The sequence below is a fragment of the Elaeis guineensis genome, chromosome 3, assembly GCF_000442705.2.
Source record: "Elaeis guineensis isolate ETL-2024a chromosome 3, EG11, whole genome shotgun sequence".
Taxonomy (NCBI): Eukaryota; Viridiplantae; Streptophyta; class Magnoliopsida; order Arecales; family Arecaceae; genus Elaeis; species Elaeis guineensis.
Window position 1 is genome coordinate 119,407,501 of NC_025995.2, and position 15,558 is coordinate 119,423,058.

Genomic DNA, 15,558 nt, shown 5'->3' on the forward strand with positions numbered 1-15,558 from the left:
TATCCTATTTTTGTGAGAAAATGGATGGGGATGAGGTTGGGACTCCGAAACCTGTCCATGTGGGGAGAGAAGAAGAAAGATGAAAGGAAAAAAGGAAGAAAAGATGAAGAAAAGCGAAAAGTGAAAGAAAAGAAGAAGAAAAAAGGGAGAAAGGAAGGGAGAAGAAAAAAAAGAAAGGAAGGAAATAAGGAAGAAAGGAAAGAGAAAGAATAAGGAAAAAGAAAAAAGAAAAAAGAAATTAAGGGATAAGGAAAAGAAAGAAAAAGGAAAGAAAAGAAATGAAGGTAGAAAAAAGAATGAATGAGAGAGGAAAAAAAGAAGAATAGAAAGAAAGATGAAAAGAAGAAAAAGAAGGAAAGAAAAGAAGGGAGAGAGATGGAGGATATCTACTGAGATGAATAGGTGTGACCGCTTTTGGGACAAGGCAGGACAACAGGGAGTCTTGTTCCATGGAGAAACTGGTAACCCCCATCCCATGGGATTTAAAATCTTATGTAGTCCAACAACCGAAGACATTTGAATGTTAGGCTTGCAAAAGTAATATTAGGCAAAATTGGGACTATATTAAATAGAAGGCTTCACAGTCAAAAGGCAAGATAACCAAACATATGATTGATGTGCACCTTTATTCTTTCTTCTAACTACTTTGTCATGTTAGGACCTTAGAACGATGATATGCCTTAACCCATGAAAAGTTCATGGCTATTTCTTTCGATATTTTAAAAGTAAAGAATTTTTCTAATGTTGTATTTGAGATGTCAACCTTTCTCTTTTGATATTTACTCAAACATCTGGTTTGCTCATTCCAAGTTTCCAACTATGCTGTGGTTTTAAGATTTATTTTTGATTTTCACTTGAGTATAGATGATCATTCCTTTTTTTATTTTACTAGTAACAATCTTCTGTTTGGTCATTCAACTTTTATCTTTAGAAAAATTTGGATGGGTCTGGCATCTTAGAGAGAGATTCAAGTTCAAGACAATGCAGATCTTGTAGTGCTGAACCGGTATGCATGTAAGGTGCTTTGCAATTTCTAGCTCTTACATTCTCATGCATGATTAATGAAACTTCCGATCCTCTTGTTTCCTGATAGCCTTTGCTTATCCAATTCCGCTTGTTCAAGGATGGTCGTGCTGTGAAGGGAACCCTTCTAATAGACAAACGGGTAGGTATATTTATTATCTTTTCCCTTAGTGACAATGAAAGGTGTCAGTGTGTCTTCACAATAACTTGAATCAATTATTTTGCAGTCAAAAGTTTGCCACTGATTCTGGATTGCGTAGATCATGTGGCATGATATAGATAAAAGGATTTTTATTTTTATGATAATGTCATAATAGTGCTAAAACATATGTTGTAATTACTTGGTTGGCGAGCTATTACATGTGCTCATGACTTTATTCATATGTGTTATTTAGAATTCTTTTGCGGTGTAAAATTATGCAATCTCAGCACATATATGACAATTGAGAAGTGAGAATACTTTTGCAGCACCAAGGGATGCAAGGCAAAGAACCAATCTATCATTGTATAGGTTTGTACAAAGGAAGAACATGTAAGTTGATTGTGCAACTAATGTGCACTAAACCTTTTCTCTAAATAGCTGCAAGCCTACAACTGTACTTTCAAGATGCTTTCGTGCAGATTGTTGTCCGAAACATTTTGTTAGGTGAATGAGCCTAAAGAGCATGGAATGCCGTACTGGATTGAACCATCTAGTACACCCTGTATCGACCCGAGCTGGTGTGGAACCGGCACGGTTTGGTCCTAGGATTCGCTAAATGCGCCCAAACTGGTCTAAACCGGTTTGAATTGTTTAGTTCGAGCCGGTACATGGCCGAACCATACGATATAAGCCGGTTTGGCCATCACTCAATTTTTTGATTTTTTTTTATTTGCGGGGGGGAGGGGATGTGGAAAATTAGAGAAAATGGCTTAAGAAGGCTCCTGAGCCTTCTCAGCCATTTGAGTGATGGCCCAACCAGCTCGTATTGGATGGTTCAGCCGTGTATCGGCCCGAGTTGAATCGTTCAGATTGGTTTAGACCAGTTCAAGGGCATTTACTGAGTATTAGAGCCAAACCGTGCTGGTTCCGCATTGGTTCGGTACAATATCGGGTGTACCGGGCGGTTTGGTCTGGTACGACATTCCATGGCTTCAAGGCTTCCACAAGTTCCAAGAAGATTAGAAGTCCATTCTTATGGCCTAGATTCTTATCAACATCTTTGAGTTCCCTTTCCTTTCTAAAATCTCCACCAGACTCATAGGAATTGCCAAGCTTAACTTTGAGTTTGGTCCCTTGTTTGCCATCTTTTATTGCTTCATGGTCTCTAGGCCCTTTTAATAAATTGAACGAAGAATGAGGCCTTTAGGTCCTTGATTTATATGCCCATGGGCATGAGCATCAATTCTATATTCCCTGCATGTGAGGGAGAGAGTAAAGCAAAGGTTCAGTGTTAGGTGGTAAAGGAAGAGAGGTTGGGGGTTATTTATATTATTTATATTTAGTTTTTTATTTTTATTCTAATTGACTTGACTACATAATCTAAAACTGAGGTAGTTTATAGATGTGGATGATCCTAACCTAATCATGTTTGTGTCTAGTTTGTGTTGATCAGATTCTAACAAGGCTTGAAGTTGACCATTTAGAATTCAACTTAATGCAATTACACTACCACAATGAGACCTTAATCTTAGCTAGGCACATACAACTTTATAACAAAACAGGTAGGAAAAAAATATGACCTAGAACCAACTACATTTTTCAAACTGGTCATTTTTTATTCCCAGACTTGAGCAACAAGTGCGAAAAATTGCATCAGATTGGGCCTAACTGAATTGGATGATAGATTGATTCAAGGTTCGCAAAACTAGCGTGACTTGTACTCGGTTGGTAGTATCATACCAACACACAGTGCACATGCTCGTGTTGGTCAGGTGCCACCAAGGGCAAACAAGCAAGAAATAAAGAAGAAGGCAGAGAGAGAAGAGAAGAACATACCAAAGGAGTGGTGGATTGGGGGTTGTTGATTAGAGCCTGAAGGTCATCGGTTAGGGCATCATCGATCGGTGGGGCCGGAGGTTGTCAATTGGTGTTGGATGTTGTTTATCAGGGCCAAAGCTCATCTATTGACACCGAGTTCATTGATAGGCGATGGAGATCGTTGACTGGGGCTGGAGATATCGACGAGGCCCCCATGGAGTCATGCCAGAAGATGAGTAGGGGATTTGGAGGAGGGTAAGGTGGAGGGGTGGGTGAAGGGCAATGTCTGGGGTTTCAAAGAGGAGAGAAAAGAGAGATCGGTAGATCAAATGTGGGGGGTGGGGAGCATTAGGTTTTATAAAAGGGCCTGGTTTGACCTAGGCAAACCGGGTCATAACCATTTGATGCTGGGTGGAACCAGTTGGTTCAACTAGGTTTGGACGCCACTTCTACCTTGTTTCATTTTGGGTGGCTGAATCTTCCTAGTTTTTGGCTGATTCTATTCCTAGTTTGGCGGATCTTGGTTTGATTTGATAGGTTTGTGGCCCCAATTTCTGGCATCAGTCTTATGGGAGTTAAGCGTGTTGATGTGCACCAGACATCATGCTTCTAATGGGTAGAAAGTCCTTGATTGATGTTTTCACTCATCAGCAGCCTTGTTTTCTTGAATATATAGTGACAACTATACATGCTTGACAAGTCTGTGATGTTTATTATATAATTTGTCAATTTTGCATGATACAATGTTTTGATGGATGAGTGAATGTTTTATTAGTACTTTGATGTCATAAAGTTTATGTTTATATATTTAGTTTTTAATAATCTTGTCTAAGTAAGTCATTTTTTCATATATATGTTATAGCTTCCTCCAAACACTATTCTTATACGACCTTCAATGATAAAAGTCAAAGTGGATCCAAGCATCTCATACATCCAATCTTGCAACTCTTTGGAAGTTGTTGGTACGAGGTATGTTTAATCTGAAACCGAAGGACAATGTAGTGTTGGCTTCTCTTTTTAAATCCACATTATTATTTTGATTATTTCATGATGCAAATTACTTTTCTTTTTTGCTTTTGAGCTATGCTCATTGTGGTCGATACTTGGCTTTTTGGATATACATACTATGGTTTCTGTTTGACATGCATTAGTTTCTTTGATAAAATTATATGCTTGAGCGAATTTCAGAAGTGACTGCGAATTAGATTTCCCATTTGAGCAGGAACTGCTGTTGCAATTTATTATAGTTGTGTGCAATGTTTATGTTGCATAGCCTGGTTGGCAACTTTTAGATGAATTCATGCACCCCTGTGAGTGTAAGTTAATGTTATTTGACCTTCAAAAATAACTATGTGCACATATATCCCTCAAATTATCCTGTTTTTGCAGAACTTGCCCTCCTGTTAGATTTTTGGCACTTGGCATAAATAAGTATCTATTTTAAGTGTAAAATGATTCTATATGCATCAATATCTCTGACATTCAGTCTTCAGTTTATACTACAAAGAGATGTATTTTTTGTATAAGTTCTAGTCATGTTTTATTTAATGTGTATAACGGATAACCTATTTTAATAAATTGTGTTCTTTATCTTCATAATCGTTGAGATTTTTTAAATGCTTCTAGGTCTATAGAGACATAATGTAATCTGCATATGCATTCATCCTTAGGTACCTACATGCATGCTTACATATTGCATCAACCTTAAACTAATATTTTCTGACTTTTTGTAACCTGAAATATGTAAAAAGGGCTTTCTGATTATTATCTCTCTTCAAACTTTGGAAATTTTACTGTTATTACATATTTCATTGGTGTATGTAATATTTTTCTTGCCTCGGTCAGTATTCATATTGTTATCACTATATGTTTTCACCATGATGTAAAAACACTTAAGACATTTTTCCTTCGGCTATGCATCTTAGGAAATGATAATTATGTATAACTTGACATATATAAAGGCTTTGCGAATGGTGATTATCATCTCCCTTCAAGCTTGGGAGTTCGATTGTTAATGTACACTGCATTGATGGAAAATTAAATGGATCATTACCTAATTCTTTGTGTTGCTTAGTTTTGGTGAACAGTGAGTGCAGCTATATGATTTTACTTTGATGTACATATGCTTCAACCTTTCTTCATATGCTATTCATTTTGGAAAATAATAATTGTTCCTTTTTCATTCCAGCAATCGACCAAAGAGAACATTTTTATCGAGAAACTTAATTGCTCTTCTTCACCATGGAGGAGTCCCAAAAGAGTACTTTTTGGAACTTCTGATGAATGCTCTGGATGATGCACAAAATATTCAGTACAATAAACAAGCTGCACTTAGAGGTACCATTTTTGTAAATGCACATACAAAACAATGATAGAATTCCTTTGGTAAATTGTAGTAAAACTATCTGTTATGTTAATGTTAAAGATTTGCAATTTGATTTTCTTTCTAGTGTCTTGATGTCCCAAGCTACTAACTGACATAAAAAAAATTGCCTTGTGACATTCATCTAAATTTTTCCTTTGAATTTATTTCTGAAAGGTATAATTCTTCGGCCTAACTTCTTCATTTAGAATTACAGTTGCGCTTAAATATGGGGATATGGATGATTTTCTTGTGGCAAGAATGATTCTTTGTGGAATTCCACTCAATGAGCCATATTTGCAGTCTCGATTGTTGGTGCTGATGAGGGAGGAAATGAAGGTACTCAAGGAAGGAAAACTTCCTGTAAGCGAGTGTTATCACTTAATGGGAACGGTGGATCCAACAGGAACATTAAAACCTAATGAAGTTTGTATCATCCTGTATGTATTTTTGCAACTATTATTTATAATTTTGCACAAAATTCCCCGGAATAATTCTAGCACAAATTTCAGCATATTATATTGCTTAGTATCCATTCTTGCTCAATTCCTTGCTTTGTAATATTAAGCTCAATTCACATTCTTCATGTTCTAGATATTAAAATATTTCTGGTTTGATGTTCATCTTTTTATCCATAATATGCAGTGAAAATGGACATGTTTCTGGAGATGTTCTTGTTTATAGGCATCCTGGGCTACACTTTGGTGACGTACACATCTTAACTGCCACCTATGTCAAAGGCCTGGATAAGATTGTAGGAAATTCTAAATATGCTATTCTCTTCCCTACAAAAGGGCCACGATCTTTGGCTGATGAGATGGCTGGCGGTGATTTCGATGGAGATATGTATTGGGTCTCAAGAAATCCACAGGTTAGTTTGTTTAGGTTCTGATTGATATATAGCGTAATAGCATACATAACCATGGGTATTCTTAAGTATGTTCAGTATATAAATCACATATTTTGCTTTTAATAATATTTTAGCTCTTCGCTTAATAACAAAGGATCTTTTGTTTTCCATATAGAGTGCTTCTAGCAGGACTCAAATATAGGACAGCTGATGTGGCATTACCATTTTCCTTAGGATGCCATCTGCTGGGCCCCAGAGAAAATAATTTGCAATTCCTTGGGGGTACTAGATATTAAAAATTTTAGGGATCCCATGATTTCTATCCCTAAAATGGGTCCACCAAACCGACATTAAAAAATTATTTCCTTTTCATTGAAGAAAGTGAGATCCTCTTTAGATAATTAAGAGAGCCAGTCAAGTAGACTAGGGTTTGGATCTGAATCAACTTAAGTGAGCCTGACAGAGGCAGATATAATCCATTCTACTCACTTTGACTATTTACAAGAAAACCTTGATTTATAGTTTTTCCTGACAGTAAGCTAGGCAGATTTGAATTCCTATTTCTCTTTTTTGAATAGTTTGTTCTACTTGCTGACCCAAATGGTTGGTGAAAGGCTGGATGGTGTTATGGTTGTAAACTTCGTGAACTTATCAACATAACAAATCGCTTCTCATTTTTATTTAGCAGCATGCTGAAGTATGTGAATTTCCTTAAAGTCTTGAGATATGCTATGTACAACAATATTCATGACCAGCAATTTTTTGGCATCTAGTTCTGGTGTATAATCTTAGGAGTGTTTATTTCTTGATGGGATTTGACTACTGTCTTAAATCTTGAATGCCTGAATGAACAAAAGCAAAAGGTAAAAGGGTCTCTCTTTTTGCTATTAAGATTACAGTGTACTCTGTTGCTTTCTTGATTTGTAAGCCACAAGTCTAACCTAGACATAACCTAATTACAAGTGTTTTTGAGTAATTGATGGGGATGCTATAATTAGTGTTTGAACAATAGGCCTAGTACAAGCGGAGAGGGATGACAACCAGCTAACCTAAGGCTAGATGACCCAATACTGAGGTGATTGAAAAGATGCATTAGTTTTGGCGGCAACAGTAAATTTTTAATGGTTCAAATAGGTAATAGTCAGACTTGTATAGACCAAGTTTCATCAGAATCTTGAAAACATGGAAAATACTAAAGAAAAATAAAATGCAACAAAGCTTGATGTAATATTTTTTTACTAAAAGACAACAATGGAGACTTCAGCAAAAACCAAACAGAAGAAAGTGGCAAAGAAGCAGTGGGTTGAAAATTTCCCACCAGAAAAAATTAGAAGCCTAACCATTATCAAAAGCTAAAATGCGTCCACATTCCATACCTTTTCCCAACAGATGTACCAAATATTTGATATGCACAAAAATTGTTAAAGATTCATGTTGTGGGGTGTTTCTGGTCAGTTAGGCCTCTGACCAATCTGACTTGAGCAATATAACATGGTTTAGTTTGCTCATCTTCAAGTATGGAGGTGTCTTTTCTTTCTCAACTTTATATCATGTCATTCCTCTTATTTGTATGTTCTTTGCCCTCGCCCCTCTATCTGTGTAACCCCTTTTGCTACTTTTTGCATAGAGATTATTTATAAAGTTAGACTTGTGCAAGGACAGAGATACTTGCATAGCTAGTTGCTGCTTTAATGCCGCATGTTTAACATAGTTGTAAGTTGTTACATGGTACAAAACTATCATCCAGGTGATTCACATAGAGGCAAAAGCTTTATTGGTAGCTCTAAAGTGCTTGGATTTGCTTGTGTTTGTCATGGTGGCCGCTTGCTTAATTTAAGTTTTTAATAGTTCTACCACCAGAGTTACTTGGACATGGTACATGTGTGTCAAGTACATAAGTGTCAGAAAATTTGACTTGCAATATCAGAAAATATGGATATGGAGATTGCTCTCTCTTGTATTCAGGGTATATTCTAAATTGAATTGGTCGTTGATTTGGAAGGATATAAGTGGCATTTTACACCTCAATTTTCCTCGACTGGAAACCAAACAAAGAAAATACTAAACTAACATGGCCTTAGGGTATAATCTTAGAAAAAATATGCTACTAGCTTATAGGGTTAAAGGGCTACTAGGCCATGAGTTTGCCTGATAAGCCCTTAGAAAGGGCAGTTTCTGGAACTAAGTTTACTTGTCTCACCTCATGTTATAGATTGAACTGTTCGTTAATGTGGGAGGATATAATAGGCATTTTACATCTCAATTTTCCTTGACTATAACCAAATAAAGGAAATATTAACATGACCTTAGGGTATAATCTTAAAAAATTATGCTACTACCTAAGGTTCCTAGAGCTGGAATCAGGACCCGTGTCAGCCGACCGATGGTATGAGGTGGTACGGGTCCGCACTGGACCGAACCGGCGCAAACTAACACAACAGAGAAAAAGAGAGGAAGAGGGGGAGGAGAGGGAGAGAGGTAGGGGAAGAGGGAAAGGAAGAGAGGGCCTCCAGCTGCCGTTGGAGCTCTTTCCGAACTTGGTAAGGTCAGAGGGAGGGAAGAAGAGAGACGGAGAACTCATCGGTTCAATGGAGGCTCTCGAAGGCCTTTGGACGGGCGGCGACGTCGCCGCGAGCTCTTCGACTGTCAGCGAGCCAGCTTCGCGAGAGCGGAGGCGGCTAAGGCTGGAGGAGGCCAGATTCGAAACAGAGGTTTGCCCCTATTTCGATTTTTTTTGTTATAATGGGCGAAGTCGGCAAATTGTTGCTGAGTTCACCTTTTTTTTTTTTTTAATTCGGCTAAAGTCAGCAAACAATTTGTCAAACTTCAATTGAAATTAAAAAAAAAAATAAGGTGAAGTCGACAACCAAGTTGCCGACTTTGCTAGTTAAAAATCAAAAAAAAAAAAAGAACAGGGGCGAACCGCTGTTCCGCATGGAAGAAGGGCAGAGGCTATCCTCGGCTCGTCCGGCCTCAACCACCCTCAACACTCGCTTGTCGGCCATCGGAGAAGTCATGTCAGTGTCGGCATCCCTCCGGTGATCCGATAACCCCGATCTCTCGATCTCCCCCTCTCTCCTTCCCTCCCTCCATTACCAAGCTCGGATGGCCTCTGTCGGAGGCCCTATCTTGCTCTCCCTCTCCTTCTCCCCCTTTTCCTCTATTTCTTCTCCCTCCCTTCGAGACTCCGTCATGCTGTTTCGTACGCCGGAATCAGACTGGTTTCCTGCTGGTACGGTTCGGCGTGGCCTAAACCATCCGATTCGGGATGGTTCAGAAAATCCTGCTACTACCTTCTATGGTTTAAGCCTTTAAGGGCTACTGGGCCATGTGTTTGCTTGATAAGCCCTTATAAGGGGCTGCTTATGGGAACTAAGTGAGCTTGTCTCACCTCATGTTATAGAAAGTATTGGCCAAAGGAACAATGGGGTTTAATACTAGGTCTGGGTCTAAGTTTTTAAAGGCTGCTATAGACTGGAAAATAATTCTAGCGGTCTAATTAAATAAGGCTGGTATCCATAAAATCTAGTTGGCATATTTGGAAGGACTTGACATCAATATGAGTTAGAGATCTTATCCAATCAAGAGGCATATTATAGAGAATATCCATGTGCATCAAATCAAATCCTAGCATACTAAGGAAAAATATTTTTTTCTTATTTGTGAAACGCTTTTATCTTTTAAGCAAGAAATGAATGTGAATACATTTGTGGGTAGGTTCACAAGATCCTACAACTATAAATAGGAGTACCTAGCCATGTTAAATAGTATCTTGACTTGAATGAAATTTCTAGTTGTATTCTCCATTGTTCTGTTAGAGTTCTTTGTTGTTGCTTCTTTCTCCTATCTTGCTACTTTGTTGTTGATGAAGTATAGAGTACAGCCAACAAGTACTACGACCAACTAGACCATGCCAAGCAGCATAGGAGCCAGTAGATTTGTGGGCGAAGACTTCAATAACTCTAGTGCCAGCAGATTTCTTCGAATTTTCGTATAAATTTTCAATTAGGGACAATATGAAGTTTTATAGTTTTTCATATTTGTGGTAGAATAACTCTAGCATCTTTCCTTATTGTCGAGTCCTATTTCGGGTATGAATATGCATATAATGCATTATAAGGGGGTAGCCTTTGGAGATATTAATATATTTTTTTTCGAGAGAATTTCCTTCACCAAGTGAAGGTTCTTCAATTCAATTTACTGCTATTTGCATGTTGATCTTTGAAGTGAAACCTTGTCGATCATATCAGATATCACCCCTTCTTTCTTTCCTACCGTGTCAGTTGTTGGGTAGATTTTCTTCCTCGAGGAGAAAAGTCATCATATGCACTAGCATTGATTACAAACATACACCACCACCCCGCCCAACCCCTCCCATCCCACCCAAACCAAAAATCATCCCCTCTTATGACTCAAGCTAAGAAGAAAATGTGGAAAAAATTAATGGACTGAGAAAAAGAAGCTGGAAGGAGAGCTTGGTGGGCGGTTGGAAGGCTCAAATTTGGGACAGTGCAAGGAAGGTAGAGCTCTTCTTGTGGCTTTTGTGCCTTATCCCATCATCTTGCAACTTTGGGTGTGCACCTCCTTGTTTGATCCCTATCGATGATTGTGCTATTGTCACCACTCTGTCACTTCCCCTATTTCCATTCTACGGGTCATCCATGTCCTCCATGCACTTAAGGAACCCATAAATTCCCATAGAGAAAGCTGGGTTTTTATTATCCTAAAAATCTGGCCACATCTGAAGTTGTTCATTATTTATCACATTGCTAGTGAGAAGAGTATTGAATCAACTTTTGCATGGCCCTCAGTTTGTGATCCTTGGTCTTATTGGAATTCTGCTTGCATAAATTTTAACCTTGACTTGGCTCCTTATCATTTTGAATATAATGTTATTATAGAGAAGTTATGATTGAATGTATGTGATGCTGTGGAGTAATGATATATTAATTTAACTGTTACATGCCATTGCTAAACTTTTTTTTTCATTATTGTTCTTTCAGTTTTCTGTAAAATTATCTTTGGATCATCTTGTGTATGTGGAATCATAATTATCTTCAGCGTTCCAGGATGACAATAAATTTGTTTTATTTTTATTGGTCAATGATTATATTTACATTTGTTTTTTTTCAGTTATTAAAATATTTTAGAGCTAGCAAACCATGGGTTCGTACAGCTCCAAGGATAAAAGTTACTCAGACAAAGCCTACTCAGTTTTCCAATACAGAATTAGAAAGCGAGCTCTTTGATCGATTCTTAATCAGTAGATTTAAGCCCAGGTATGTCAAAGTCTTCCATTTCTGATAGTTTTCACAATTTTTAAGTCATTCATGTCTATTAAGTTTACGCATGTTGGGAAATAAGTAGGATACTGGATTTCAATGTTTTGCTTATTTTATTTCCTAGTTTTCTTTTACCACCATGACAATTGATTTACCTTTTTTTCCCAACTTTCATGAAAGATAAATTTATAGCAGTCGAATCAGGAGCCATATTATCCAGATTAAAATTGTATCTGACAATTTGTCCTGATTGCTGAAAGTAATCACAAGAGAGTTAGTAATCTTGGACCATGGTCTGGTTGAGGTAGAAGGCGGTGTCGGGTCTCCTAATGCATGTGTGTTTTCATATCTGTGAATTAGTTCCTATTGCTGATTATATCATGAAGGAAATTGTTAGTTTAGGTGAATCTTGCGCACTTCAGAAGAATAGGATGGGTAGAAATTTGATGTTTAAGAAGAATGACTGAGAAGTCGCTGAATTCTTATAAAAAGTTAAAAAGAATGGAGAGTAGAAAAATATTTTGTCTCTTTTGTAGAATAAGATATTGATGGAAATGAATTAAGATTTTGGCTATATCCACTTATGGCATAAATGCAAATCAGTTACTGAACAATTTGTGCATGCTTATCTTCATCTGTATTATTTCTGTGGCATCTCATCTACAGTCAAAATATGTTCTTGCCAAAACATGTCAAATTTATAAACAGTAAAGTATGTTCCCTTTTGATAGTCGTCTTAGTAATGTTTCTTGGTTACATGGTAGCCACCCCTTCTTCCTTTGCTCATCCAATGGCCTAATTATCCACCAATGTTTGTTTTTTGGCTTCATCTTCTTTGTGCATTGCAGAAGCCAAGTCTCCTGAATCCTTATCTTTGAAGAATTTGATGGTTGGATGCATCTATAGTTTATACTTGTTCTTCCAGATTTGATTTATACTTTTTTCTGATCTAATCTTTATTCATTATTCTCTCATAGTTTAAAATACCAAGTCTTGGAAATTGTGATGTTTATTCCAGTTACACAATCGGTACGGCAGCAGATTGTTGGCTGATGTATATGGATAGGCTGTTGACGCTGGGTGATGAATGTGCTGAGCAAAAGCAATTATTAAGAGAAAAGATGCTTGAGTTGGTTGATATATACTATGATGCTCTAGATGCATCAAAACATGGACTGAAGGTTAGTTTCTCTGTTCTATTCAAAGACATTGTTTAAAAAAGCTATGTTTCAGACTGTTTTTAAGGCCACCAGCCTCCATGACAATGTTCCTTTTATAGAAACTTGCATCTGCTTATCTCTAAGTGCCCTAGCAGAAAGCTATCTTATGAGTTAGGCAAATATTCTGTTATCACTATATGCCCTATTAGAAAGCTATGTTACGGAGCTAGGAAAATATTCTGTTATGTACTGTGTCAGTAATTTTTCTTAGGTTTATCTTGGAACTAGGATAAATTAAATTCTGGAGGAGGTCCTGTCCCACCTCAACAAGCCTTTTTTCACTCCTGAACTTCCCTGGTCAAATTTGATTTGACACCACATAACTGACTACTTAGGTATATGGTTTGACACCATATAACTTACCCCTGCTATCCAGGGGTTCCAACCTTCTTATCCCAACTTCATTTTCAGATGAACAAAAACTGCCTCCATTTACCAATGAACAGGGGAAAAGGTAGTTGCATTTTTATCTTTCTAACCAAAAAAACACTAGTGATGTGTGCTGTAGTATTGTGTACCATGTAGGCAGTGCATGGGAGAACAATATTTTCTCTTTTTTAAAAAAGAAATTAAGCTTTATTCCATTTCTATGCCTATCAAGGATAAAAGATTTGTCTTCTGCAAGCATCCAAATAAAGCGTCTTTCTTCTTACAGTTCACTGTGTTATAATTCTCAATAACATGTGTATGAAAGGAGTGTCCTTTTGAAGCTAGAAGGCAGCTATGTGCAATTTTGAATAGGCCAAATATTGCAAAAAGTCCTGATTCTGAATAACCAACTAGAATGTCCTTTATAAATTTTGCTTTCTGATTTCAAAGTTGTTCTATATTTGTGTATCAGTGGATCGCGAGCCAGATTGTAAACAAGTATGTGTTTATGATGAGCTTATGCACTTTCTGCTCAAAATTGTCTTTACTAGCAATATAAGGAACTTCCACTTATTCTTCATTCTCCAAAGCAGATTGAAGTTCCCAGTGAGCTGAAGCCCGACCAGTTTCCAAATTTCATGGAGAAGAAATATTTGGACAAGGACAAGGTATATGAATCAAAATCCATATTTGGATTGATCTATGAGAAGGTGAAATCATCTCAAACAGAGGATCGTCCGTCCAATGGTAAGTCGTGCTTTCTAGCCCTGCACAACTAGTTCTGAGTATGCATCACATTTTACAAAATCAGGTTTTCAACAAAAGAAGCCTATCTAAAATGGCATATAAATACTTGAGCGATTCTCATAAACAAAATTGGTTTCCGAAAGCTGATTCTACACCCTACTTTTGACAATGGCTTATAGCCTCATACAATTATTTTTGCAATTATATGGATATGGAGTCACACTAATATCCTTGTCAAGAAAAGCTGCTGTTGTATACAACAGATGCTAAATGTTTATGGTCATGAGCTTTATATGCTTGAAAGTGATAGCATCAGACCATGATTCAGTGGTTGTACTTTTAAATTCTTGTGATAGCTGTCTATCATATATCGTGATAACCATCTCTTCATGATTGTTCTACTGGCATCAAATTTTACTCTTTTTTTTTTTAGGAGAAATAACCCATAATTGTCTTACGCCCTATCATGATATGGAGGCTACATGCATATATGATGTTTATTAACAATAATTGTTCTATGAATGTTGGTATGGTATGGTAGGACACAGTATAATTTTTGTTATCAAGCAAAGGAATTCTGTCTAGATGGTAGCTCTAATAATTAAATCTTGCATAACCTTCTATAGTTTGGAAAAAGAATGTACACCTGATATTCTTGTCATTCAACATATTGTTGTACTCCCCGATAGTGGTTAGCTTCTATTCTAGCTTCTTTGTCTGGATGTCAATGGCACACCAAATTAGTCTTTGCTTAAACCTCTAACAAAACAGGTAATATGCCATACTAGCATGCAACTGATGCAAGGTTTGTTGTGCCGGTACTGGGCCTAGACCGGTTAGTTGGTGGCATGGTTTGGTACATGCCCTTGTGCTGGCAGAGGGCAAGGGAGAGGAAGAACGTAAGAGATGAAAAGAGAGAGAGGAGAAGGGGAGGGAGAAGGAGAGGGAAAAAGGGAGGGGGAGAGATGGTGAAGGCTGGTGGACCATGGCCCAACATGGTTGCAAGGGCAGGGGAGAGGAACGTGAGAGAGGAAAAGAGAGGGAGAGGGAGAGAGGACTATCAAATTATCACCGAAGGCTACCGAATTGTTGTCGGAGGTGTCCATCCCTATTTTGATCGGGAGAAGGGCAGAGTCCCTCCTTTGGCCCTCCAGCAACCTTTATGGCCCGCTATCCCTTCTCCCTCTCCCCTTTGCTAGTTTCTCATTTCGAATCGGAACCATCTTAGTCTGCTGCCGGTGTGGCTTGGTACACTCCGAATTAGGTGTTTGTAATGGTTCCTCAATCCTTGCTGTTGGTTAAATTCTAATCATTTTTGGTCAATTGCTCCCGTAAGTGAATTTGGATTCTTCAAAACTGACTCAATATTATTGTAATATAATGAAACTACTACAACCTTGTTTAAATGTCAAAGCGATCTGCTGCACAGTTATAAAAGATAGTGACTAGCACAGTTACTAGCCCTCGTGACATTTAAACTGAATTGGTGGCATTTTTATAAAAGATAGGGCAGCACAGTTACTAGCCTTGTTTAAATGTCAAAGCGAGCAAGCTCCATTTCATTCAATAAATATTCTCTGGCTTATTAATGGCAGAAATAGGTAAATGTAGAAAATTTGTTTGCTTAGAAGATGCTATGAAGCATACAGCTGGAAAAATCCCTTCACTCTTTTTATGTTACCCTTGCTCCTATGTATTTTTTATTTTGGTTGTGTGCAGAAATATGGCAACTTCCTTGCTTTAGT

The 15,558-nt window shown here is 37.6% G+C and overlaps 1 protein-coding gene across 1 annotated transcript in view; it reads left to right on the forward strand.

The window, feature by feature from the left end:
* Positions 1-15,558, forward strand: part of LOC105041461 (probable RNA-dependent RNA polymerase 5) — a 34,803-nt gene that overhangs the window by 18,559 nt on the left and 686 nt on the right. Inside the window, exons 9-18 of the mRNA XM_073253448.1 lie at positions 932-1,006; positions 1,094-1,165; positions 3,846-3,952; positions 5,172-5,320; positions 5,563-5,785; positions 5,991-6,216; positions 11,329-11,474; positions 12,496-12,658; positions 13,660-13,813; positions 15,533-15,556. Of these exons, the coding sequence (XP_073109549.1) occupies positions 932-1,006; positions 1,094-1,165; positions 3,846-3,952; positions 5,172-5,320; positions 5,563-5,785; positions 5,991-6,216; positions 11,329-11,474; positions 12,496-12,658; positions 13,660-13,813; positions 15,533-15,556 (1,339 nt within the window). The remainder of the gene's footprint in view (positions 1-931; positions 1,007-1,093; positions 1,166-3,845; positions 3,953-5,171; positions 5,321-5,562; positions 5,786-5,990; positions 6,217-11,328; positions 11,475-12,495; positions 12,659-13,659; positions 13,814-15,532; positions 15,557-15,558) is intronic.